This window comes from Dermacentor variabilis, chromosome 10 (genome assembly GCF_050947875.1).
Source record: "Dermacentor variabilis isolate Ectoservices chromosome 10, ASM5094787v1, whole genome shotgun sequence".
In the NCBI taxonomy this organism is placed as follows: domain Eukaryota; kingdom Metazoa; phylum Arthropoda; class Arachnida; order Ixodida; family Ixodidae; genus Dermacentor; species Dermacentor variabilis.
The window spans coordinates 44241005-44267995 of record NC_134577.1 but is presented as its reverse complement, the minus strand read 5'-3'; the positions used below and the strand labels follow the sequence as shown (position 1 = coordinate 44267995).

Sequence of the window (26991 nt, the reverse complement as noted above, 5' to 3'; positions counted from 1 at the left end):
GGTGCACGTTAAAGAATGCCAAATTTCCGGAGTCCCCCACTACGACGTGCCTCATAATCAGAAAGTGGTTTTGGCACGTGAAACCCCATAATTTTTTTACTATGTTAGAAAATTGCTTCAGTGCCCCTTTCATAAAGATGAAGTCGTGGACCTATGCTGCAAGATGTCCCAAACGTCACATATTTTTTTTTTTTTTATCGATAACAGAGCCTTTGTAAGAGAAAAATTGACGTAAATTTGAGGCAGGATAGGTGCCGTCATAGCGAATATGGGGGTGCTCATGGAGCTAATATAAGCTTTCTCTAGCGAAAAAGCTTGGTGAAAAAACGGGCAACCGCAATGAAGCCGCCATGCTGCTACCTCTCATTTCGGAACGCTAAAACTAATCGAAATATGATGGAAAAGCAAGCATTTACACGCGGCACGTATGTATGGACAATGTGTAAAGTTCGTTTTGTCAATCTTTTAGAGAGATCCGATGGCTATTTATAAAGTTTTATGTAAGATTTACGATGCGTGAAAGGGTGCGTGTGAAGGCGCCTACACTAGATGGTGTCAGCATATCACAAGGCTCGGGGTCGCGATTATTGCGCGTCTCAGTTCGAATCGCATCTCGTCATCAGCACCTGCCAGTGCAGCAACATGGCTGCGCCTTCGCAGTTACCGCGATCCCAGTGCATGGAAACAACGGGGTAGCTTTGCCTCTCCATTTGGTTATATTGACACTTTCGTGGTGCTAGCTTTTGCGACGTAGAATAGGCCCTATATAATTCGGAAGCTGCAGTCATCAATCGCAAAAAAACCATGTATTTTATCGAATTTTCAACTAATTTTCTTGAAACGATCACTAATGCTACTTTTTCGCAGGGCTCAGTTGGAGCAGCTTGCTAGAAAGCCTAACATGCTCGTGACTTCAAAACCAGCCCCGTGTGTAGGTTCCGAGATCGGCGTTCACGGTACCACTTGAGTGTAGTGGTGTTTAAACACGCTTGGATACGCTTGGATACGCTTGGAGGGGATAATAAAGCAGACTACGATTAGAGTACTTATTCTAGTAGACTATTTACGACGCGGAACAACGCAATCTTGTTTGTGATTCAGGGCTGCTCAAGGAAGAAGACGCAGGAACAGGCGTCATGATTAAGCAGAATGGTTGCTATATAACAAGGCACTCGGACACCAGGAAAGGACGAAGACGAAATTCGCCAGGCGCGAACTGTTTATTTCACACAACCATCAAGTTACATATCAGCAAGTCAAAACATGGCACGTGTCAAAAAAAAAATTACAAGGCATTCACAACAGAACACAAACAGGAGTTTGGACTTGCTGATATCAGCGCACGCATATATACAATGACCGTGCGAAATAAACAGTTGTTCTCGCTCGTCCAGTGTCCTCTTCGTCCTTTGTGTGTGTTCGAGCGTGTGACTTCACAGTAGCGTGTAGGTCGACGGCAAGGTGGAGGCCTGCTACCTCCGCTGCTCTTGAGCTCGCGTGTGCCGGGAGGCGACACAGCTTGCTCTTCTGCAGAGCGGGTGCTAACGCAGGATGCCGTTGATGAGTCTGTGTCTGGTACCACCGAGCTGTTGACGAAGATGTGGAGGTGGTCCCCGTGCCTCTCGTGGAAGAGAGAGGTTGCCGTCTGCTGGAGGGCACAGGTTGGGCAGCGCCTCTGCGAGACGCCCGATAGTTCTGCGGTGATTTGTGAACAGGTGGTCTTTGCGGTGGGGATAGCTGTACTGCATTTGCTGGCGTGTTCCCTATGAGCTCCTCGTAGGGGCAGCACAAACGCCCCGGGGCATCTGTGACGAGGGCCCGGAGAGGGACCCCGGCACCAAGCTTCCGCGACTCCAAGGCGGCTCTTCTCAGCCTGCAGAGACCGGAAAGGGCCAGCCTCGGAGTCGCTCTACTCTTGACCAGGCTAACAGCACTCCAAGAGGCAGGCTGCTCAGCGTCCCTGCACTGGATTTCTGTCCACGTGGAGATCACGGACAACGAGGAGGCTGATGCCCTTGCAAAGATCAGTGCCCACCACTCCGTGGTCCCAGTCGGCCTTGCGGTGACAACTGGAGACTTCACACGGCCCAAGCAGCGACGACATCTCCTGGCTTGACACCCTGGCGACTGCCGCCGCGTGGCCTTGCTTGCAGGGAGACTTCGCTGTTGCTGCGCCTGAGGGTCGGCTGCTGCTGGACAGGGGCATGTCGCTACCGGCTTGGGTTCGCCGCTTCAACGGACTGCTGCTGCTGTGGAGAGCCTGAAACACTGGGGCTCCTCCTCCAGGTCTGCCCGGCATACTTCCAAAATTGAGCCCTACTCCTTCGGGAGTTCCGCCACCTGGGCCTACCTGCTGCCATAGAGGAGGACTCGCTTTTCCTCTCCCACCGCAACCAGCTTCCCCCACTTCTCAGCGCCGCCGAATTCCTCGACTCGACGGGGCTCTCGGCGAGGCTGTAGCGCCCGTTAAGCAATTGGTTCACCGCACCCTCCACAGGTCTGCCAAACCATATGGTCCTCCCTTGGCTTCCCATGACTGATCTGCCACCGGCTGACAAGGACTCCCACTCAGGCCGGTCCCACTGAGCTCCAGCCTACCCGTTTGCTTTGCCCCCACCTCGGCGACAACTTTTTCCTCTCCTCTCCTATCTTTTCCCTCCACTCTCCCCCTCTCAGTTGGCACTGAGCCGTACTCCCTCAAGTGCTGCAGACGACAGTGCTAACCTTTCCCTTCTTCATAAAGAACCACTTCTCTCTCACACAGTAGCGTGCTGCAATTATTCAACATGTGCAGCCAACCAGCCCAAAACTTAGCTCTAGCCATATTTAAATCGCTTGTGACCATTGTTTCGCATTTTGCTCCGTACTATATAGCTTACAGATACGGAAACGAGCGAACAAGGCAACGAATAATTTTTGGCTTCTCGCTTGTTAAAAGTATCAAGCAACATTTACGGTAGAACGTGCTTGTACTTGGAAGTCGTTTCAAATGAACATTGTAATAATTTTCCAGACATCCATATTGGCAAAGACGCTTACTACAGACAGGTAAGAAAACACGTGTCATACTTGCTTGTCGCCTGTTTTTAGGGCATCATATTGAAACTCCAGTAAATAGACAATGCTCTGTTTGGAAACATGACTGGTGCCCTACATGCACACCGCTAAAGCCACCAGTCCAATAGCGCCACAGGCACTTTATTCATGCTGCCTCTCGGTATAGTCGTCACGTGTTCGCCCCGTTGTTTCAGTGGCGTTGTGCGAAGCTCGGAAGTCGGACTGTACGCGCTCAGTTAAAAGCGATCGAATTGAGCCACGCACTCACAGAACAAAATACATAAAAGTGATGCTACACAATTCGCCAGGTTCCATATGACTACAGCTCAGAATTGCTTTAAATGTCCTGTGATTGCAACGATTTAAAACGAGACGCCCTAAGATCTATGGTCCATGGAGTCTTACTGGCCAAGCTGGCGTCGAAACAAATACTGCAACCAAGCAGAGTTCGACTTCTCATGTAGCTCTTTACACCGTATGTCTCAGCTACCATTAGCCAAGCTGGTCAATGAAAAACAGATGCACGATACAGTTATAAGATACGGTATGCGGTCAACAGAGGTCTGACGACCGAATACCGTAGATATTAAAAGAGTATCTTTTACAGCGTGTATTAATTCTTTTTTTCCTTTTTCCTTTAACATCATGGCTAAGGTTAGCTGGGACACCCTATATACCCTTAAGCTGCATCATGCAATTCAGACGCCCGTCTAGATGATGATGTGTGGTGTTTTATGGCGTAAGGGCCAGGTTTGGCCAAAGATCGCCAGGCCAATGGTAATGAGATCAGAGTGAAGCGATAAATTACGAGCAGTGGATGTGACAGAGCTGTAAAGGAGCCTAAAGGACGGTCACTGTAAAGTGTGTAAGTGCTACATGTAATAAAAGTATGACAATGACTATGGAGCGCGCCAAGAACGCGAAAGATGCATTGTGAAAGAATTGCAATGTGCTAAAATTGGTCATTGGATAAAAATTCCAAAAAGCACTACTGCTGTAACAGAGCCCTTGAAGCGCAAGGACCTGAAGGTGTGTGCTGTACAAGGACTACTATCACAGCAGCATCCTCTAGAGAGAGGATGCGCTACGATACTATTGGGCTATTAACATGCAAGACCACATAGTTCAAGGAACCTAGGACAGCTTTGGTGGTAAAAAGGGGTTCTTCACCAAGAAACATACCGGGATGGAGAGGGAGAGAATAACGCCCGTCTAGAAAACACGACTCAAGTTCGTTAGACTTGGCCTTTCGAAGAAAGCTGTATGCTTCTCCTGACGTTGGCAACAGAGTAATAGTTCTATCACGTGCATAAAGTGAATACTCCGAAACGGTATGCAAGTAACATAGCGTACCTTTCATTCGTGGAAACTCCGAAAAACTTGCGCGGTATTCTGCAACAGAGGCACTGCAGACGAAATGGCCGTTACGTTCACTCGTACTTGAATTCGTCTTCCACCGTGTCCGAGACGCACGGCGAGGCGCAAGAAGTTTTCGTAATTCTCCAGACAATAAATAAAAAAAAAAGAACAGGCGCTCGCTAACGCTATTGCTACCGCAAAAATGAAGCATAGACTGGTTACACGCACGCTATGCACACGCTGCGGCCGCCGCCGTCTGCTGCGCTATCTCGCTCATCAAGCAGAAGACGCTTCGTCACGGCAAGAGCAGACGGCCAGGCGACGGTCGCCGCTCTTAGCACCAGACGCTGCGTCATTGCAAAGCCGGCAGCCGTAGAGATAATAACGCAGAAAAAAGAAAATGTACAGAGACATTTCAAATTGTCGCTTTCATTTGCAGCTCCGAAGGAATTTATAAGGCGTAGGCGGTGTGCAAAACTCGACGCCGGTGTCGTGTTCCGGCTCTCGCAATTGCTTCCGCCGCATGCAACTAGAAAAAGCATAGTGAACAAGGCTTTTGCGCGGAACTCGGAACGTCTAACCACGTAATGTCGGTTGGCGTTCTGTTAACTGCCATAATAAACAAGTCTTGCGCCAAAACTACACACAAGAAAGGAGACCGTGTTGTCACCTTTCTTGTGTTTTATAATTTATATATATTTTTTTATAACTCGTTCATTATTTAGGATAACCAACTAGCTAAACAGTTCACTCTTGTAAAGTATATTTCTGTTAGTTGTCCTTCTAATATGAAAAGCAGAGCCTTTAATATCCCCATTTTTAATCAAAGGGGCACCACCACTGGAGCGTAGATTTGTACACCACTTATTGCGCTCTTATTTTGCACAGCTAGAAATGAGCCATTGATGATGAAATTTTTTGCACCTTTCGCGTAGTCGACGCGTTTTCGCTCAAGGTCGACTGAGCGATGCGACACATAAGGCTTTCGCCTTAAAAAATACGCTCGGTTCCCGCCGGCATCGAACCCGGGCCGATCCCTACGCAGGAGTGGGCTACACCATAGAATGAAGAACCAACCACTGCGCCATGCCAGCGTTTGTTACCTGGTGCGGAAACATGCACACTTCGCCTTGCAGTTATACATCAATGCACCAGGTGGCACGCCATGTAGCAGTTGCGTCATATCGTGCCACTTGTCAGGGAATGTGACATGGTAATTAAATTATGGGGTTTTACGTGCCAAAACCAATCTCTGATTATGAGTCACGCCGTAGTGGGGGACTCCGGAAATTTAGACCACCTGGGGTTCTTTGACAAGCACCTAAATCTAAGTACACGGGTGTTTTCGCATTTGGCCCCCACCGAAACGCGGCCGCCGTGTCCGGGATTCGATACCGCGACCTCGTGCTTAGCAGGCCAACACCATAGCAACTATACGCAACCGCGGCGGGTAGACGTGACATGTGCGCCGCGAAGTCTCGATACCTGTGTGTACTCTTCGATACACGTTTATGGCGCCTCCTCACAAGGTATGAACCGCTGCTGAAGAAACGAATCGCAGAGCTACGTGCGAGGCTGCAACCAGGCAACGTCGGGCGCAGTATCGACATGTGTGCACAGCGCAAAAGACGAGGACTGAAGGAAGAACACAACACAGGCGCTGTGTCTTCCTTCAGTCCTCGTCTTTCGCGCTGCGCACACATGTCGATATTGAATCACCGACTCGCCCAAGCTTCCACCTCATCAAGTCGGGCTCAGCGGACCGCTGTGCAGACAGAAGCACAAGCCGCGACTCGCCATCGATTAAGTCCACCTGAGCGGGTTTTCATAAATGTGTGCAAATTAAAATACTACTTTGAGTATACTCAGTTATTGCAGTTACAGTATTCAAGCAGTTTACGACGGTCTCCTACGGAGCCGCTCCTTTAGCTTATACGCTGTCACTTCTTCGTATGCCGCGCAAGCCTGTCTTTATATTACACACACACACACACACACACACACACACACACACACACACACACACACACTGTGTGCAGGCTCGTGTAGACGAGTGTATTGGCGGCGAGGTGTTACGGAGTCGCCATCTATCGGAAGCGCCTCGCTGGCGTAGTATGATGGATCACGTGGCGCGCTCCTCATAGGTTTTGCTGTCAGCGCTCACTGAAAACACTACGCGCGAGCTCTCCCGGACATTTCTGTAAGTACTTTCGAAACGAGAGAAGTTTCTTACTGTCTAAATAATAATCTTGGGCAAACTGAAAGCACAAAATCGTTTACAGACGCTAACTCTTTACCGAATACGTACAGTGAACGCCACTGCGCGCGGTCGCCGCGATGGAGTCTCCCGAACCGGCTTCTTGCGTGAAAGGTAGGTAAACGCTGAGAGCAAACTATCTGAAATATGTTCTTATAGTGTTTGTGGAGCGTAATAGAATGAAGCCTCAATGCAGCGATCGCGCAGATTCGCAGCGACCGACTGCGCGTCTGCATGCTTGTCCGCGCACTGTTTCGCTTTCTCCGCGCTTGCGTTTTCGCACCGTGCCATGAGCTTTAGGCCGCAGAATATGAGCATTTGACAGTATGCAAGCAACCATTGTTGCGTGGGCCCTATCAGAGCTGTTCAAAAATAATTTCATTGTAGAGACTTCGACGCCTACGGGGACTGTGATGTGCCGTCGCGATGATTCAATCTTTTTTTTCTTCTAAATTCTTTGACCTTTCAATACTATTTCTCGAGTTGCGTCGCACTGTATGTTTATCGGTGTTCTCAGCGTGCAATTCCCCGCTGCTCCTTTTTTGTAATCCAGTGCATTAATTCATAACACAAACATGACCATATGCCATGCTTTCTTTTAATGTGCTTCTTACCGCTCCCTTTCCACTCCAGTGAAGTTGCCAGTATCTATAGCATCGACAAGCTCGTAGAGCAAACCGTCATGACATTAGTCTGGCAGCGGACTCGGGCGAGCGTCTCAGTGCGCGGTTTCCGAACGTCGCAGACCCGGCGCCGTAGCAGAAACCTTCCTCGCGTCTGTTCTTGCTGCATACCCGAGTTGTAGCCGATGACTGTTTGCCGGTTTTATGTTTCGCGAGCCAAGCTTCACACAGCTGCTTGTCCTGCGGCTACGTGTGAATAAGGCTGACACCGTGCTCCGTTGCGTGCGTCCGGCATTGCGGCACCGAGCAGTAGCCCACCATGTTGTGCGCCTTCAAAGGCAGCCACTACCTATTGTAGAGCTTTCAAGCGTTGTAAAGGAGACACTCGAAGCGGGAAAATCTCGCCACTAAATGAGGACCGCAGCGTACGAGGGAATTTAAACTCTCGTTTTCAGCTCGCTTCGGCGCGCCCGAAGCAGCCGACGCGGCCGCTATGTCCACGTGGTCCCTCCTAGCACGTCACGCCGACGGTGGCGCCACTTTTCCAGTGGTGGAGCTCGAGGCCAATTGCCGGGTGGAGGCTATGGCGTTGTATGCTGCACTTGGCTTACAAATATTACAACCAAGCAGACCTCGGCTCCACATGTAGCTCCTTATAACATGTCCCCGGCTAACGTTAGCCAAGCTGATCAACGAAAAAGATTTAAAAAACACGGTGTTCGGTCAACAGAGCCCTTACACCCGAACGCCGTAGATCTTAAAAGCGTACCTCCGTTTGTTCATTGTCCTTATTTTTTTTTTTCGTTGAACCGCGTGGCAAACGTTATCTGGGACGTCCTGTATATACCCTTAAGCTGCATCATGCAATACAGACGACCCCAGTATAAGAAAACACTACTATAACACGTTAAACATTGGTTAAACATTGGTTGTATGTTATCGCCCAACGTTGGCAACAAGCTAATAGTTCTATCGCGCACATTAAGTGAATACTCCAAAATTGTATGCAAGTAAGACAGCGTACCTGTCGGTCTTTGACATTCCGAAAAACATCTGTGGCATTCTGCAACACCGGGCACAGCAGACGAAACGGCTGCTACGTTCGCTCGTGCTTCAATTCTTCCCAGATACACGGCGAGGCACGGAAATTTTTTTCGTAGTTCTCCAGACGACAAACGGAGCGTCCCAACGCTGTTCCTGCCGCGAGACTGTCTAGTACACAGCATAGACTGCACGCCGCGGCCGCCGCCGTCTGCTGCGCGCTATCTCGATCATCAAAAGGACGCTGCGTCACGGCCAGAGCAGACGAGTCGGCGATGGTAGCCGCTCTCAAGAATAGACGCTGCGTCATTGCAAAGCCGCGGTAGTCATAAAAATGGTAACGCAGTGAAAAGAAAGCATATACATTTCAAATTTGACTTGTTGCTTCGATTTTGCGGCGCCGAAGCAATTTATCAAGGAGACTTCCCTCTGCACAGCTACAAGGAGCAAATATTATGCCTTCAAACGCACATGTTCTATGCTTAGAACATGTGCGTTTAGACATGAAAGCTCGAGTGGGACTTTCATTAAAATGCGTCGCGATTCTACATCTGATGCTTTCTTGTGGGATGACTGATGGGGCCGGCGTTTATATACCGGTCCACCGGTTATATGCCTTACGCATTACATGGCCTGCCTAGTTCCATTTTTTATTGCGAAAGCAATACTACGCCAGGTCTAACCGCTCGTCGCGTATGCCCGGAGGGGGGCCATCTAACTCAAAGCAGGCAATGCCAGAAAATAACCTCTGAGATTACTTGCGAAGCGCGGGATTCTTTGCGTTGAAGCCCCCACAACGCTTTTCGTCTACCAGTTCACGTCGCTCAAGAGGGCGTTACTATACATAAGCGGCCGCCCCGTCCGTGGGTAATTTTGATACCGCACAAATTGTGCTGTTCATTAGATCGCAACTTACGGAAAGCAGGCAACGTCAGCAAATGACCTCCGAGATCAAATACAGAACGCAGGCTTTTCTACACCAGCGGCCCCTTTCGTGGGTAGCTTTATTGTCCCACTAATTGCACTGTTCATTAAATCGTAATTCTATTTCCTTAAAAACGTGCAGCTTATCTGTAGCAAGGTGTAAAGCTGGATGGTTCTCCCGGTTTTACCGACTTGGGTCTACACGCGTCGACTAGGGCTAGTTGCGGGCTTCTGGCAAAGAAACGGCGACGAAGAAGTAGTGCACAAAGGGAAACGGCCCACTCACACACTAACGCGTACAATAGCAGCGTAACGAACTGTCGCTTGCATGAACACACTTACACGCAAGAACATGTGTTTCAGCTCATCTGAACCTCTAATGGTTCAGATGAGCTGTCTTCTTTTGCAATGTGCGCAACGTTTTGGCAGATTAAAGAGACATTCTTGCAGAGAAATTTGCGAGAAATGCATTGGCGAACTTTGCGGAGAATTGGCGTTCCAGTTAGTTTGTTAAAAAACGTTGTTGCATGCACTGAAGCATGCAAGTAACTGGAACGCCAATACATTTCTCCGCAAAGTTCGGAAATTTATATCTCGAAACTGGCGCACGTCGTCCTGCGAATTCGTTCCAAGTGGATCCGCCTTGCGAAGTCCACTGCTAGAATTTGTAAATTGCGATATGGGTCATACGATAATTAGCTTAAAAAGTTAATTAGCGAATTTTTAATTAGTAGATTTCGCATTTAATTTTTTTTTTGTGCATGTAGTGTCCGCCGCTTCGAGTAGACCGGCTCATAAACTAGATTTGAGCGATCTTTAAAAAAAATTTGAAAGTGTTTGCTGAAACACCCCTAAGGGTGTATTGGTGCAGGTGATGCTCTTTTGACTTAAGCACACAACCGAATTCAAACTTTATGCACATTTGACGCCACTCGATTGCTTGTACACTCTGAAATATGCACTGGGGAAAACCAGAGTAACTGGACAGTTAGTCCTAAAAATGGCACTTTCGTACCACAGGGGACTATAGCAGCAGGACTAGTGTTCGTGCCGTGTGCAAATTTCGGACGATAATTGTTTAGTTCCTGGTCGGAAAGAGCGCAACAGGAAGGTAAACGACATTACTCCACATGCACTCAGCAAAATTCAAAAGAAAGAAAAAAAAATCAAAATGTAGTAAGTTGCTGGCAACCTTTTGTTTTTTTTTCTTTTTTTTTCTTTTATGCCTTTTGTGTCCTGATCAGTGGTCATCGTTACAATAGGTATGCACACATATTCTCGTCCGTCACCTAATTAAGACAACGAATGGCTCATACCCCCTTAATCAATCGTTCATGGTATGGTATGAAGAACTTTATTGAGGTCCTGAGGGATCAGTCTGGGACTGATGCGGGCCGCTCCCACGTCGGTACAGAGAGGCCGAGCCCCTCTGCCATCACACGGGCCCTCTGGACAGCCCTGAGTTGGTCCGCTAGCACTTCACTGTGCAGCATTCGCTGCCACCACTGTTCACCTCGAGAACCATCACCGGCCAACGCCAAGCAGCGCCACAGCATGTGTTGTAAATCGAGCAAACCCCCACACTTACTACAATAGAGTGAAACCCCGCAGTCCGGATTAATTTTATTCATGATGACCGGGTTAGGGTACGTCCGTGTCTGCAGAAGCCTTAATGTAACCGCCTGCGGCCTACTTAATTTAGGATGTGGCAACGGGAATGCCCTGCGCCCTAAGTAATAGTGCTTGGTGATTTCGTTGTAGGTTAACAGTTGGTCCCTGTACTCAGGAGCGGGAGATCCAGCCCCTTCAGGGAGTACACGGCACACTAATCCTCGTGCCTCCCTGTGCGCCACCTCGTTGAGGTTACGCGGGGCTCCCTCCACTGTCCCCATGTGCGCCGGGAACCAAGTAACGGTATGCGAAGTGATATCCCTACCCTGCAGCAGTCTGTTAGCCGGTTCCGCAACAAGTCCTCTCGAGAAGGCTGTAATCGCAGATCGCGAGTCGCTAAACACCAAAACTCTTCAAGAATCAAGTAGTGCTAGAGCAATAGCCACCTGTTCAGCAACCCCCGGGTCTTTGGTATAAATGGAAGCAGCATTTCTAACGCTCCCTTTGCCATCTACTACCACCACCGAATAAGCATTTTTACCATTAATCCATGCGGCGTCAACAAACGCAGACTCCTCCTCCTGATCCTTTGCCTCTCGCAACAAAGCCCTAGCTCTCGCGACCCGCCTCCCTACATTGTGCACGGGGTGCACATTCCGCGGAAATGGACGAACCATGATATTTGCCCTAAGGTTCACGTTCAACTCGTGTAGAGGCGCCCTATCGTGCGACACAGCCACCGATTCTTCAATTGACTGTAATATATACCTACCCGCTGGTGTACCTAGCAACCGCTCCCTCTGTGCGGTACGTTGAGCCTCAGCAATTTCATCTAAAGTATTATGCAAACCCAGTCGTAACAACATATCGTTTGACGTAGTCATAGGCAGACCAAGCGCAGCCTTGATGGCTTTTCTGATTAATGCTTCCAATTTATTTTTCTCCCCCCTATTCCAATTTAGCATAGCTGCCACATACGAGAAATGACACATAATAAATGCGTGAACTAAGCGCATCGCACCTTCTTCTCCTAAACCCCTATGCCTATTAGAGATCCGTCTTATAAGTCTTATGGCCTCCTCCGTTTTCTTGGTAATACGCTGAATGGTTCTAATGTTCGATCCGTTCGCTTCAAGTACAAAACCCAGGACCCTGATTGCTTCAACTTTGGGTATCACCGACCCTTCCCTAGTATGAATTCTAATGCAAGGCTCAACTTCCGGTACCCAACCCCTCGGCCTACGACCTAGCTTCTTAGATTTGAAGATCAACAACTCCGACTTTTTAGTGGAGCACTTGAGCCCCATGAGACCCAGGTACTCCTCCGTAAGCGTTACCACCTGCTGCAGCCTAGCCTCAAGCTCTCCATCACTACCACCGACACTCCATATAGTAATGTCATCCGCGTAGATAGAATAGCCAATATCCTGGACAGTGTCCAGTCTATTAGCCAACTTCGACATCGCCAGATTGAATAACATAGGCGAGAGTACGGATCCCTGCGGAGTACCACAGCAACCCAATTTAACGACTTCCGATTTTATCTCCCCAAACCTGAGATATGTCTTTCTATCCGTAAGGAAAGCCTTGACAAAATTGAAAAGCCGCTGCCCCATATTCAAGTCCGATAGCACCCGTAGAATGAAAGAATGTCGGATTTTATCGAAAGCTTTTTCCACATCAAGTCCAATTAGTGCCTTAGTATCCCTTGTTCGCCGGTCAAGGATCTGATGCTTAATCCTGATCATAGCATCCTGAGTCGAGAGGCCGGGCCGAAATCCTATCATCGAATGCGGAAAGACCCCATTGCCCTCAACATAACGCGTTAGCCTATTTAAAATGGCATGCTCAGCGACTTTTCCCAAACACGACGTCAGGGAAATAGGTCTGAGATTTTCAAGCCCTATGGCCTTGCCCGGTTTGGGTATCAGAACAGTAGTTGCCAGTTTCCACTCTTCCGGGAAAGAGCCTTCCTTCCATAGGCAATTGATCTGCCGCGTAAGGAACTCAATTGACCCATCGTCTAAATTCCGTAGCATTTTATTCGTAATGCCATCCGGCCCTGATGCCGATCGACCATTAAGATTCTGCAGCGCCATCCTGATATCACTTTCAGTAAATTCCGCGTCCATAGCTGCATTTTCGTCTCCACTATATTCCAAAACCCCATCAGGTGTATCGTGCCAGGTCTCCAAAGGAAGGTATCTCTGAGCCAAATCCTTTAGCAACTCCTGCTCCGTGGAGTCCCGACACGCCTGATGGACCAGCTTACCTATCACAGTCCTCTGATTAGACTTAGTGTTTGTCTCATCTAGTAAATGTCTGAGCAAACTCCATGCGCCTCCCCTCTTAATGCGACCATCAATAGAATTGCACACTTCATCCCATTGCTGCTTGCACAGTACCCGACAATGGTCTTCAATTTCCTGATTAACCACTGCTATACGCTTTCTAAGCCTTCTATTTAATCTCTGACCCTTCCATCTCGCTAACATCGACTGCTTTGCTTCCAACAAATGTGCCAGGCGACTATCCATGTGTTCCGTGTCAATATCGGTCTGAACCTCTTTAGTGGACGCCTCAACGTCACTTTTAAGCTGACTAGTCCACTGTTCCAAGGTCAACTCATTTCCTTCATCATCGATTCTCTGCGCTCTTCTTTTCCTAAATGCATCCCAGTCAACCATCCTGAATGTGCGCTCCTTTTTATTAGCCACTGCCAAAGTAATCATAAGTATGTAATGATCGCTACCAAAATCTTTATTAGAATTGGACCAGGACGAATCCACCACCCCTCGAACAAAAGTGAGATCAGGTGTCGAATCTCTACATGTCGACGTGCCACATCTGGTGGGATACGAGGGGTCTGTAATCAGAGTTAAATTCAAGTCTAGTGCCTGCTGCCATAGTCTCTCCCCCTTAATAGTGCTATAAACATACTTCCACACATGATATGGTGCATTGAAGTCCCCTCCAATAAGCAACGGTGCATCCTTAGCCAGATTGGTTGCCTTGGTCAAGAGAGATTTGAAACTCTGCTTCGTGTCCCGGGGGCTACTGTACAGGTTAAGCAGGTAAACGCTCCTCTGACATGACCTTTGCCGACCTAAGATTACTTCCACCATAATATATTCAATCTTGCAATCTGCCATGTGAAGATCATGTCTAATGTATGCCAACCTCCTATTAATGAGAGTAGCGAGTCCTCTGCCCTGTTCATTATCCTTAACTTCTGCTTTGAAATTCGTTAAGGTCACGTTAGACGTCAGTGTTTCCTGTAACATGATAACTTGAGGCTTGACACCATGCGTTCTAACAAACTGCTGCAGAGACGCCTTCTTATGATTGAACCCCCTACAATTCCACTGCCAAATACGAAATGAACTATTTAATAGAGCCATCTTGACCACGGAAATTTGGTGAACTATTTTTGAGCTCAAGTCCACTCGGCGACTTACCCTGCTGGGCTAGCGGCCGAGTGCACTCCCGCTCCATAACAGGGACCACTGTCTCGTTTAGATATATTTCAATTTTGCCTAATCTCTGATCCGTGATATTTTCCCGTTCTTCTATCCGCTCCAGTCTACTAATGATCTGATTTACACTTTCTTGCAATGTCGCCATCATTGCTTTAAGCTCGGAACCGACTTTACCCTGAATCCGGACGGTCGAGGATAAGGCCCTCTTTTTCGGAGCAGGCGTCTCTTCGTCCGCCATGTTCTGTTCTGCGACCTCCACAGACCTTGGTACCTCAACCGAGTCATCATGTTTCCCAGTCTGTCTTAAGCTATCGTTGTTACCGGAAGGTAAGCCGTTCCTAAGTACAGCCATCTCTTTGATAAGCCCGTCAATGGCTGCTTTTAAACTACGATTCTCTCTCTCCAATTGCGCAATCCTATCCCTATCCTTATTACCATCCACATGCTCCTGGCGCTGCTCGGGCGCTCGGCCGGCGTTGATGCCACCCTTGACCTTGTCAGCCCAGGTGGTCTGGCTCCCAGCTGCGCCGCCGTCGCCACCAGCTGCAGGAAAGCGCACCCGCGCCTCCATAGAAACGGATCGGCTCCTGGTCGTACGAGTCCCAGAAGATGGCCGCTGCCTCGACCTGGAGCGGCTCCTAGAGCGCGAGCGTCCCTTAGAGCGTTGGCGGGCGCTCACCAGGTGCACCATCTCGGCTGCCTCTTGTTCCGCCGTTAGCTCCGCCCTGGCTCTCTCCTGTCGTCGAACACGCACGACGTAGGGAAGCTGGTATCGTTGTCTGCATTGTTTATCCGCGGTCAGGTGTCGTCCGCCACAAAGCTTGCAACAAGGCACACAGTTGTGATCCTCTTCAGGGTTCCGAGCCCCGCATCCTCGGCATTCAAAACAATCGGGGGCTGGGCAGACGTCCGCCCGATGTCCAAGCTTGCCACACACATAACATACATCCAACTGCTTTCGATACAGGAAGCACCGTACCAGAGTTGGCCCATATCTGACGAAATTGGGCACCTTTAACCCATCGAAAACAATGATGACTGATCCTGTGTTTTTGATGCGTTTGGCCGCCATAGCCAGCGGATTGCGATCATTAACAATGTTCCGCTCAAGTGTCGCGGGGCCATCCATAATGTCTACATTGCGAATGACCCCCTTACACGTAGTGTGTGGGGCCGTCTCGTACGCACTGACCTCAAAATCCTTGTCTGCCACTCTGATTGACCTGAGTCTCACATATCGTTCAGCGTTGCTCCTTTCTGGCGTACTAGCCACCAAGATATTTTGCATAAAGTTCGGGCAAATAACATCTTCCCGAATCTGTTCAATACCGAGGCCTGCCGCCTCTACGATTGCCTTGCCCACCGCTGTAGAGCTAACTTTCTCCAAATTCAGTCCACCCCGTGGGCGAATGACTATTTTGATGTGTTCTTGTGGCATCGGTGGCATGCGCGACGCCTTCACAATGCGATTCTTGATTGCCGAGCCTCCGCGCCGTTCACCTGCGCCCCGTCGTTCAGGCATCTCACTTGGCGAACCGCCATCACCTAATCCATGCCTCGTCGTAGTTCTAGATTTTCGGTTGGACACTGTCCGCCATCCCAGGTCTTCAGTAAAGTCCTCCGCCGGGAGCACTTCCCCTTCAACGTGCATTGCTGCCATGCCGCGCTAGGTCTACCAGACGCTAGCTCTCGGCCAGCGTGGCGTGAGCACAAAAGTTCCAATGAAGTCCAAAAAAGGGGTGGCCCACCTCAAAATCAGGTATCCGCTGAATCTTCTCTTCTTCACGGATCCGATGATAACAAATTTACACCACTAGGTGACCAAAAAAGGCTCGGAAGCTTCGAAAAAGACGGACCCATAAAAGCCCACAAGCCTCCTTCGAACTTCGTCGTCGTCTTCTTCATCAATCGTTCATGCCACCGTATAAATAAATGAAAAATTCCAAGCGGCCTCCCCATTATGACGACAGAAGGGAAATTCTAAGCCGGAATGATGATCGGCAACGGAGCCAGCTGTGGAAGAAGACGACGATGAACGGGCGAGCATATAGACATAGAATTAAGAACCAACTTAGACATGAGCGCATTCGAGCGGTTGCGCCAAGAGGCTCAAACGAGCCATAGCTGATGATGACGATGATGATGGTGACGACAGTTTGCTCTTGCCAATGAATGGCTCATATCCCCTTAAGCCTAGAGTTTCTCGCTATAACACCTAGAGGGAAATCTGTAATGGGAATGACGGTATATGTGTATGCGAGGCTTGTGTTGGCTGGTGTTGTAAGAGGCTTTGTTTAAAACGTGGATATGGCCACACTAATAACGCATTCGTAAAGTAAAATCTTCATAAGATGTTTCCATTCACACACATTACATATTTACTCATGTACAATGCATGACCAAGCGAAGAAAACAAAGAACAGATGACAAACTGTTTCACAGCGAGCTCGAATCTTGTCGTCTGTCCTCCAACATTAGTGGCCCACTGATACTTTTTACGTATCATATAATTGTACATGCAATAACTAGTTCTCATAGTTAAACAAAACATGTTTTTGTGTAATAATAAAGCTAAAACAGCTTTTTACATGCTGTTTTAGCAGAAAATGAATCATTGTGACAGACGGAACGGTGCTTGCCAGGCACGCTTCAAGGTGCCCTCGCTCTCCGAGAATGTTGCCAATCCGAAGTCACAATATACCGGCATTCCCATGCATACCACAGCGCAGCAGTGCCAGATTTCCCTCTAGGTAATATGGTGAGAAACTCTATGCCCTTAAGCAATGAGTGGCAACGGAGCTAGCTGTGGAAAGAGACGACAATGAACGCATGAGCAGTGGCACAAGCGTGCTTGCTCCGAGTGACACCAACGGCTTGAGCTAGTTCGCGGACGACGGAAATGCCGCAGCCATAAACAGCTTCGCTCTAAAGTCTTCAGTTGAGTCAGCGCTTGTCCTGTGAACCTCATGTTCCTCCAGTAGTAGACTTAAAATACGTTGATGATGATGATGAATTTCTTTCGCGCTGCAACAAAATTACAGTTATAATAGAATGCTGAGGTTATTTTAAAAAATAGCATCTCACTTCTTTTCGTTTAACTTAATTTACACTTCAGCAGCTCATATCAAAAGTGGCTTGGACGTTAAAGTATGTGGATGAAAAAAGATAGAAGGAAGAAAAGAAAAAAGAGAACGAAATAAAGCAAGGAAGAGAATGGAAGAAGTGCACAACAAAGTTTTTAAAAACATCCCTATACACTTTATTAACTGCGAGAAAAATGCTGATTTCGGTCATCCCTCCCTAATGACCTCCAAGTAAATGCGATGTGAATGTTCAGTCATCTGCTGTGTACAGCTGAAAAAGAAGAGGAAAACAAGACCTAAGACATGATGCTGGTAAAACAACAACAGCAACAGCACTCTAGTGAGGCCCCTGTAATAGTTTCCTATTGTTCATGCACAAAACGCTGATATTGGAGCAAGCACCTTTATAAAGACACTTGATAGCTAAGTGTACTACAAGAAAATAAATTTTGGCTTATCATACACATTTATGCCTCATGAAACATCAACTTCCTTCTGTACTTACTAACTAACCTATCACCCCTCGCAACGCGTCCACACACGCGCTTCTGAGGTAACGGATCTTATCACGTCGCTTATATACAGATTCTAAGGTCATGAGTTCGTATATCCCTCTTAATTGTCACGCTGCAAGGTGATTGTATGTCACCATTATCCTCCTCGAGCTGACCGCACAGTCAACCTGCTAATAAATCCAGAAATGAAAATTTGCTACATCATACCAACCCAGAACGTTGACTTCACTTAGCTGCCGAGACAACGAAAGAAGTGATGGTGCATCCAAAACTTTGCTCCTTCATCGTTTTTCACCTGAACTCACCACATGTCACTCCTGTCTTTGTAACAAGGATATGTGTAGTACCTGGAACGCGCAGGCTCCGAGAGCAGCGGACCATAAGGGACGCTAAGCTCAAAGTCTCACATTCGTAGAAAAACAGTGCAAAACAGAAATAAACTGAGCTTAGGCTAAACTGAGCTTACCCTGAAGTTTTAGGTAACCGCTCATATAGACAGAGGGAGAGAGAGCTGGAATTAAGGAAGGCGCGGTGACTTTTGTGGGAAACTAGAGGTGTTAGGCCTGGCTGACGGCCTGACATGTCGCACCAAGTGTTGGGTTAGGAGCCTTTTACCTGTTGTACCGATTCTAATGCTGCAAACTTGACCATTGGGTCATTTCACTTTTATGCTACTGCCCCCACCTATACACGCTATGTGCGAAAAGGGCTGTGGTAAATCAGAAAACACAAAGTACGGTTTCAGTCCCCACTCGTATCTGCAACCGACAGCCAACAGTTTCTCAGATTTTACAACAAGCTATGAGAAGTTCCCACAACCGGGGCACCCAGCCACATTTTCTATACACATGACATCACACAGAGTCCCCAAATGCTAATATATATGCATGCTAACACATATCCTATTGTATATGGAAGCAAATGCATGCGCTTGAGGACCGCCCGACCTATTGCATGACATGTCATGCTCGAGCAGCTTGCACGAACAGCCAGCTGCCCTACACGTTGTCGGAACAACCGGATAGTTTTGACACAAATACTTTTACTGCTAAGGATTAGCTACTAAGCGCTTCGACATGAGTGCATTTGTACGTGTCTTTCTTTTCTCTTTATTTTAAAGCGAAGCTTTCAGTGCAAACCTTGTCGGACTTTCCTCACCATGGATGCTGAGTGACTCTGGCGATCTTTTCGAATGGCTCACAAGCAGGACAGCATTATTACAGTTACTACACTTACAGGTGTTCTGGCTGCTGGCCCTGTTTTCTACAGAATTACGCAGTGATAAAAATAAACAATGCCTAAATGTACTCCCAGCGACAAATTTACGCCATCAAGAGCAAAACTCCTTTAATAGAGTAAACCGCTATATGGCTGATTTTATAGAGTTCGGCGCATCTGCTTTGTCAGTCTTTCGCCGAGTAAAGTTCCTATGGCACTATCTCCCAGATTGGCCCGTTGTTGTCGGCGCGCCAACTCTGGATACAGTGTCATAGCAGAGTGGGGGCCAATTCGAAGGCAGTTTAATGCACAGTCAGGCCGGTCACACGGTGAGGGATCCTCCGCATCTTGCCGCCTTTACCATGGCAGGCAGGTAATCGCCGTGGCGCGAAACGCTGTGCCAAATACAATCAGTTGCGCGGCACTTATTTAACCGCTTCCAGTAAGCTTATCGCTTCTCAGATACCAACGTGTGGGTTGAATCTTGATTATGTATGTGTGTGTGCGTGTTTGTGTGCGTGTTTTCAATAGGACCACAATTTGCAAAACGCGCGAAGAACCTACCGCGAGCGGCACCTTGGCTGGCAGCGGCCTGCAGGGCCGGCACACGACCTGTGGCCGGACGTCTGAGCCGTGGGTGCACTCGCATCGCTCGCAGTAGTCGTCCTTGACTCCGAGCTGCTTGGCGGGCTTCAGGGCCTTGGTGACGCGGCGGGCGAACACCGTCTTCCAGTTCTTGGCGTCCGAGCGCAGCGTGGCCGAGCTGAAGAAGCTGCCGTGCACTTCCTGGGCGAGCGCGATGCAGATGTCCTTGGGCACCGCCACCTGCGGCCGCAGGTCGGGCTGGCCCAGGAGCATCTTCTGACTCACGTCCTTGCTGCTGTACACAGAGTCGGCATCCAGACCTGTGCAGTGGAGACGGTGTGCACGTCGAGGGTTCAGACGCAGAAACAACAACAACAACAACGAAAAAGGTGTAGGGTATAAGTTTTACCGGAACCGCCACCAGCCGACAGAAAACTATTAAGGGTAAAAAGGTTTCCCAGCGAATTCAGTGAACTCAGTGGCGTGTGTTTCTTTCTCTACGTCTTTCGTGTTTTCAGCGCTCTAGGTTTCTGTTAATATGCATTACGAACAAGCCCACTTGTCCATCCTTTTTCATATTTGAGCTGGACTGAAGTGTACTTAAGATGCGGACACAAAAGGAAGTAGACGGGAAAGTGCTTTTCCTGACTACTTTCTTTCTGTGTCTGCATCTTAGGTTGCACTTCAATCTACTCATACATGAACGTCAACCAACTAGCCCAACTCGCCATCTTACTGTCCCAGCAAATCTTTTGACGAAAGAGGCCAAAGGCCAACAAGAAACGCCGAGGACGACGTATATTTCCGACGTATATTTCTGCCAGACAGTCACAAGCCCCGCAGGGAAGCACTGATGGTGGTGAGGTGTCATCGACATGCCCCAGCCAAGAAAGTCGACAAGAACACATTAGCGGTGCACGAAGTCAGGGATGTTTATATTCTGAAGAGGCATCCACAAGCCGACAGAAAACATAAGGGGGTGGTATGTATCAAGTAAATCTTTCAACAGGCAGCCACGAGCCTGCAAGAAGACACCGTGTCAAGTAGTACATGTTTCGTCACGACAGCGACAAGCTGACAGGAAAGCTCTGTGGTTGGTAGGTTATCAGGTACGTGTTTTTTAGTAAAGAATGTCATAAGCCAGCAGAAAACACTAAATTGGGATGGTCTGAGGTACAAATTTTTTGAAGAAAGCCGACAACTGCCAGGAATCATTGAGGGCCTGATATCAGGCATATGAGTGTCTCTGCAACGCTTTAATGGGTGTGGACACAGAGGCCATGGTCACGTAAAAAACTGCATGGATGATTAACTATGACTGACAGTTTTCACCGGTATTGTTCTCCGTGATAATCTGTGCCATCACTCGTGCGCATGGAAGTCAAATGCTTGCAGGCAACAGAATATTCTACGTATGTCGAACACATGAATAAGGGAAGAGTCGAGTGGCCTGGACGATACACAGGCGCGAATATCATAAAAGTGACTAAGATTTCACTTCTTTTTTTAATAAGGCTCCTCAGAGAACATGCCACAGCCCCATTGCTCTTATCTCGCACTCACCGTAGATGCCCTTGCCCTTGATGATGCTCTTGCGGACTTCAATGCGCTTGTCAGAAATGAAGTGAAGCGTGATTCCGTGGTCGAGAAGCTGGGTCTGGATGTCCGAGTACGACAACTGAGAAAGAACAGGAAACAGTTTTTCCCATCCTGCTTAATATCGAGAAGCTACATGTTACCGTTATGTAAGAACCAAAGTGTATCAGAATTTAATGTTTATGCATTCGCATCAAACTGAACGGAACACCATAAATACCAAAACTTGGCTCTCTGCTATGCTAACCCATCGCTGTAAGCTCTTCGTGTTTCGGTTTAAAACGAAAGAAGAAAAAAAAAAGTTTCCATAATTCTCTGTCTCATCGTGTGCCCAAATAAATTAGACTCTAAATATGTGAATTTGCACTGTTTGCATGAAAATAAAGGCAAGGACCTTGTTAGATGCACTCTTGGCGTCTTACTATCACAAGTTAGAAGCGATAGTTTTCGACTAGTTACATCCAACGCCAAATACTCCTCAGAGCTCGAGATGATTGCGAAATATACAACCACACCCCATTTCTGGCAATTAAAGTCAGCGATGTAACGTGTGGAAGAGTCAGCGTCATCACCCACTGCCATGACTCAGTTGTGCTGTTCAGTGCAAGGTAGCGGGTTCGACTTTGATCCGGCCACGGCGGCCACATTCAGATAGAGATGGAATGAAAAAAAAGAAACCCCGCTAGAGTACCATGTTTTGGGTGCACGTTAATGAAAGTCAGGCGGTAAAATGTGAATCCAGAGACCTTAACTAATGCGTCCCTCTAACTCGCAACGCAGTTTCGGCACGGTAAACGCCAAAATTAAGTCAGTGTTGTCGTTGGTATTCCCTGCGAAAATATTCCTGCACGAAAAGGACTCTTTCGCTTTCTGCAGCGAAGCTGTCTATGGCTAGGATCTGAAAAAATATGTGTCCGAGATGACGACATAGACAAATAATCATTTGGGCCGATCCTGGTGATCGTGCAGAAAGGGTCCAAGCTCAATGGTACATACCCCTGCGGGCTCAGGGATCTGTAACGCGCCCTCAAACTACCCTTGTCACAAATGGGACCCAGAGAGGTACCAGGCACAAAGGTAAGAACAGATGTTTTTGAAAAAAATGTGTTGTACAACACTTTCACAAAGGAATGTTAAAAAATTCTCGGTGTCAACCGCGCTAGTGCCACTGCTCGCTCGTTCATCGTCATCTTCTTCCCCAGCTTCCTCCATAGTGCAAAAAATATCATCATCAATGGCTCGAGCGACGTCTTCCACAGCTCGCTCCATTGCCGCTTATCATTCCAGCGTAGAATTTCACATCTGTCGTTGTAATGGGCCGGGTTTGCTTAAGCCATTGCTTAAGGGGGTATGAGGCATTAATTGTCTCACGGGACGGAAACATTTAATAATAGAGGTGATACACATGTGCGTACCCATATCGCCATGATGACCACAAATTAGGACAAAAAATATGTTTGTACCTTTGTTCAATTTTCTGGGTCACCTGTGTGTCGTGCACTAAACAGCTTTGCTGGTCACTCACCTTCACAGAGTGGAATGGCTCACATTTTTTGTTTTTGTTTTTTATAAGAGTTAAACGTGAAACACTTGTGCTTAAATAACAATCCGGTATGACTGACCGTACCCGCAAGACGACCAACAAGATTCCAACACAACTTCAACAGCGGTTCCCACCTTGCTTGAGCGCAGCCAAATTTCCAACGCATCACTCAACGGATCGCCCATGGTTTTTTACGCACGTGTGGTTATAGATGAATCTGTGAGACACGTGTGTGCAGAGACCGCCTTACTTGTCGCACACAACAAGAGATGCGACTGAGTTTTCAACAGGTTCCATCAGTGTGGGCACCAATCTTCACAACTAGTTGCCCAACAAATCAAACGGTAATGACGCGCAGATGTCCACCGCTTCAATCAGCCAACGATGATAACACTTCTTGTTTATATGCTGCGTAACCATTTGTGAACTATCGGGCCCTATACAACCTTCTTCCTCCTCACCTCGCTCTGTTCCTCCTTGCAATCCGCGCAGGCGACGACGATGATGGCCTTGGCAACATTGGGCCGGAATGGCAGCAACGACGCGTACCGGATGGCGTCGAACACGTCCTTCTTCACCGGGTGGCCGCCAGAGGTCGCAGGAGCATCGAGGCGCATCTTCTGCGTGGCCAGCGGCAGGCTGGGCGACAAGAAGAAGATGCTGCCGCGGGCGGTGCGCACGTGCGGCTGGCTGTTGTGGCCGCTGCCATGGCCGAAGCCGACCAGGGCGAACCTGCATGCGGGAGGGGGAGGCAGCGAAAACGAATGGGTCAGCATAATTGAGACGCAGTGAGTTCGCCCGATTGTTTGCCACTGCCACAGCTGCGCCTGTCAAAGAGTGAACATTTAGACAGCCTGAATGTTTCCTGTAGACCACTTCAACCTCCTTACGCAATTGCCCTTTTGGTTATAAAGAAAGCCGACATGTTATCTAGTAGACAAAAGTCGTTGAGAAGTCTGTTTGCTTTGGTTTGTGGCTGCGGCACACAGTCACATGTTAACATTCTTTCTGTGACCCTGCAGCCAACGCTGTGCTTCAGAACGTCAGTGGTCTGTAGCCTTATGAGTGGGTTCCTTGCAAAAAAGAAGCATGTCGACAGTCGACAAGAAATGTAGGACTATAACTCCTCAAACTGTCTGAGTGCGGGGAGTTAACAGCAACATAACAAGAAATCACGCACACCCACACACCCAGAACAAGCTTTTCCTACGATGTGACCCCACTATTCGGTTGTACGGCCAGACTGCGTATAGACCATGTATTTCACAGAAGCGTTGTAGAGCCACCATAATGGGTGTAGAGCCACCATATTTAAGCACGGGTTTGTTCGAACTGTAAAAATCAGTGCACGTCACTACGTTTGATTGGTACGCATAATAAAGTTAGCAAAGAGGCATTCCCTGTTAAGGAAATATGTTATCATGACGTAACTGCAAGTGAAATTGAGAAACCATTCATGTAAGAAGCCAAGATAGTGCAAATTTAAATGGAAGCGAGAAAAGGCTGTATCACCATATTTCATTGACCCCCATACCCTCCTTCAAACAACGCCCCTTCCATAGTATTGGTTCTGCAAACCCTTGATGCATATCAGCGTTCACACAAATGAGTGACTAGAGGTGTGTGAATATCCGAAACCTTCGAATAACCAATGAAATATTGCCCTAATCGATCCAGCCTTAAAATCGAATAGATGTCAAGCAGTTCTCGAATATTTTGAATCCCCAACTATAAACGATAAACTATAAAATTGGAACAAAAGGTGGATAAGTTTCATCCCGACGGCTATAGTGGATGTAAAACATGAGATGTTACACAGTGGAGTAGGCCACGTCGCTCAGGGAACCAAACGTTTCCGGCTAGACAGCCACCATTTGCACTTGCCAACGTGTCCCAAGGATGCAAGTAAACTGATCACAGGCTCTTAATGCTCCATTTATGCTTTTTATTAAAGAATGCTTCACAGGGTTCAATGCAATGACCAAAATTTGCTAACGTGAACATACTAGGATGTAACGATCATTTTATATTACAAGAGTGAGAATGGGTGTTCATTATTCGAAAACTATTCTAACAGTATTCGATATTCGATTAAATTAAATTCACTTCTGGCACTATACCGATTCGCACTCAAATCAGTCTCGAAACATGTCCATTCGCATGCCACAGCAAATGACTAAATCACCGCTGTGTTATCAAAGGCATTGAGTGGGGGTTGGTGCGGTGTTTCTGCATAAAGTACCTGTTGTGCTGGAATCCCGCACTGAGCATCTCCCTGTCGACGATCCTCATGGTGTTGTCCAGCTCACGCACGACGTCTGCGTGACAGGCGTCCTCCTCGACGACCAGCACAATGTCCATGCTCGTTGGCTGCCGCTGCCCACCGCTACTCGTGGTGCGGAAGTCGCCGAACTTGAGCGTGTCGCCTCCGGGCAACGAACACGTGTCTGAGTAGACACAAAGCGGGAGGAGGGACAACGATCGGCGCTATAAGGTTTGAATCCGAGTGGGTTTGGCAATGCCTTTATCGTGACCATTTATTTGTTCCCAAACATGCAGCTCGTCTGTAGAATCACAAGGCACTTACAGCATTCGGACGGAAGGTTTGCGCTGATCGAGTACTTCTCCAGCTGAAGCAGGTAAGCCATGGAGATGTTGCAGATTGCCTGGCGTGGATCAATGTGCGGCTTGGCCATGTGGCGGAGGCACAGGTCGAAGTATGGCTCGGGCGACTCCTGCGGGAAATACAAAAAAAAAAAATGTGTGCGTGCTTCTTCACCTACACTTCCTTGCAGGCGCTGTGAAAGGGGGGCTCTTACGGCTAGCCTCTGTGATGAACACTCGTGCCACGTGGCCAAAAGCAACGCCAAGTATACTTCGTGCTTTCACTCGGACAACAGCAATAATTCGAATGTTCCGAAATGCCGAAAGCTCAGTCGCTTTCACGGGAGCTTGAAATATGAAAGAGAGCGTCTGCGTGCATTGGCGTCTGTGTGGGCGCTTGTGTTCCGGCATGAAGTCTCCCGCTGCAGTGCCGGAGCTAGCCAACATGTTTGGACAAACAGGTCGCACCAGGACACGAGCACTGATAGCGATGTTTTCTTCCCCTGTCATGGGAGAGAGCGTTCCCAAGAAGCTATAAAAGTGCAGTGACCTTCGCCTTCGCTTTTTGGCACGAACACCATGTCGAGCTGGTCGCTCTTTATGTAGCGACGTAATTAAACGTTTTGTCTTTTACTACGTCATCTCGTCGCTGCCTCAATCCTGACATGTGATCGACCTGGTCAAGCTCCAGGCTGCTGGGCCAGCAATATTGTCCTAGGACCGAGAGCCCCTTAGCAGCAGGGCGCTAGACGGGGGTATCAAATCGAGCTAAATCGATATATATCATGGCTCCAAGATGTCCAAAACGTCACTTCTTTTCTTTTTTTTTTTTACCGAGAACGTAGTTTTTGTAAGTAAGGAAAGAACATGAATGAGGAAAGGGTTGGTGTCTGCACTGTGAAAATACAGCACCAGGTAACAGAACGTAACATGTCCATGTTATATTGGAAAGCCACAGTTGACAATTGATAGAAAAGTGAATCTATCCCTCCCCCCCCCCCCCCCTCTGCATTGTAACATGAAATAAAGTGCAGTTTGGTCTGTATGGTATTGGATATTGCTACAGTAAAGAAATTGTTTATGCTACCTTTTCGTACTGCTCTGCCAGTGCTTCTTACTGATATACAGGAAGATCAGATTGTGGTGCCCTCTTTCTGTGGACTTCTGACTAGATCGTGGTCGCAACGCCCAGCTGAGTGTGACCTCCCATATTGCCCACCAATGCAGCTACGTAAGCAATTCCGCTCTTTGCGAGACGTTCAAATTGCGCCATAATCAATTTCGAGGTCACTTCAGTCGCGCTCTTCTCTGCCAATAACTCATCTCACGGCCTAAAAAAAAGCATTCTTAGGTATCCAGAAGGCCAATAACATTTTAGACTGGCTAAATCCATGTCTCAGCTACCCTTTAACTGTGAAGTGTAACATATCGTATATCCAGTAAAAGACCATATTGTATTAAAATTATACACCGCATAAAAACAATAACTTAAGATA

The 26991-nt window shown here is 47.9% G+C and overlaps 1 protein-coding gene across 1 annotated transcript in view; it reads right to left on the bottom strand.

The window, feature by feature from the left end:
- Window positions 1-17586: 17586 nt before the first annotated feature.
- Window positions 17587-26991, bottom strand: part of LOC142560437 (apolipophorins-like) — a 75655-nt gene continuing 66250 nt past the window's right edge. The window contains exons 34-39 of the mRNA XM_075672554.1: window positions 25479-25626; window positions 25134-25338; window positions 23353-23623; window positions 21316-21430; window positions 19732-20072; window positions 17587-17705 (exon numbers count right to left, since the gene is read on the bottom strand). Of these exons, the coding sequence (XP_075528669.1) occupies window positions 17685-17705; window positions 19732-20072; window positions 21316-21430; window positions 23353-23623; window positions 25134-25338; window positions 25479-25626 (1101 nt within the window). The 3' untranslated portion in view covers window positions 17587-17684. The remainder of the gene's footprint in view (window positions 17706-19731; window positions 20073-21315; window positions 21431-23352; window positions 23624-25133; window positions 25339-25478; window positions 25627-26991) is intronic.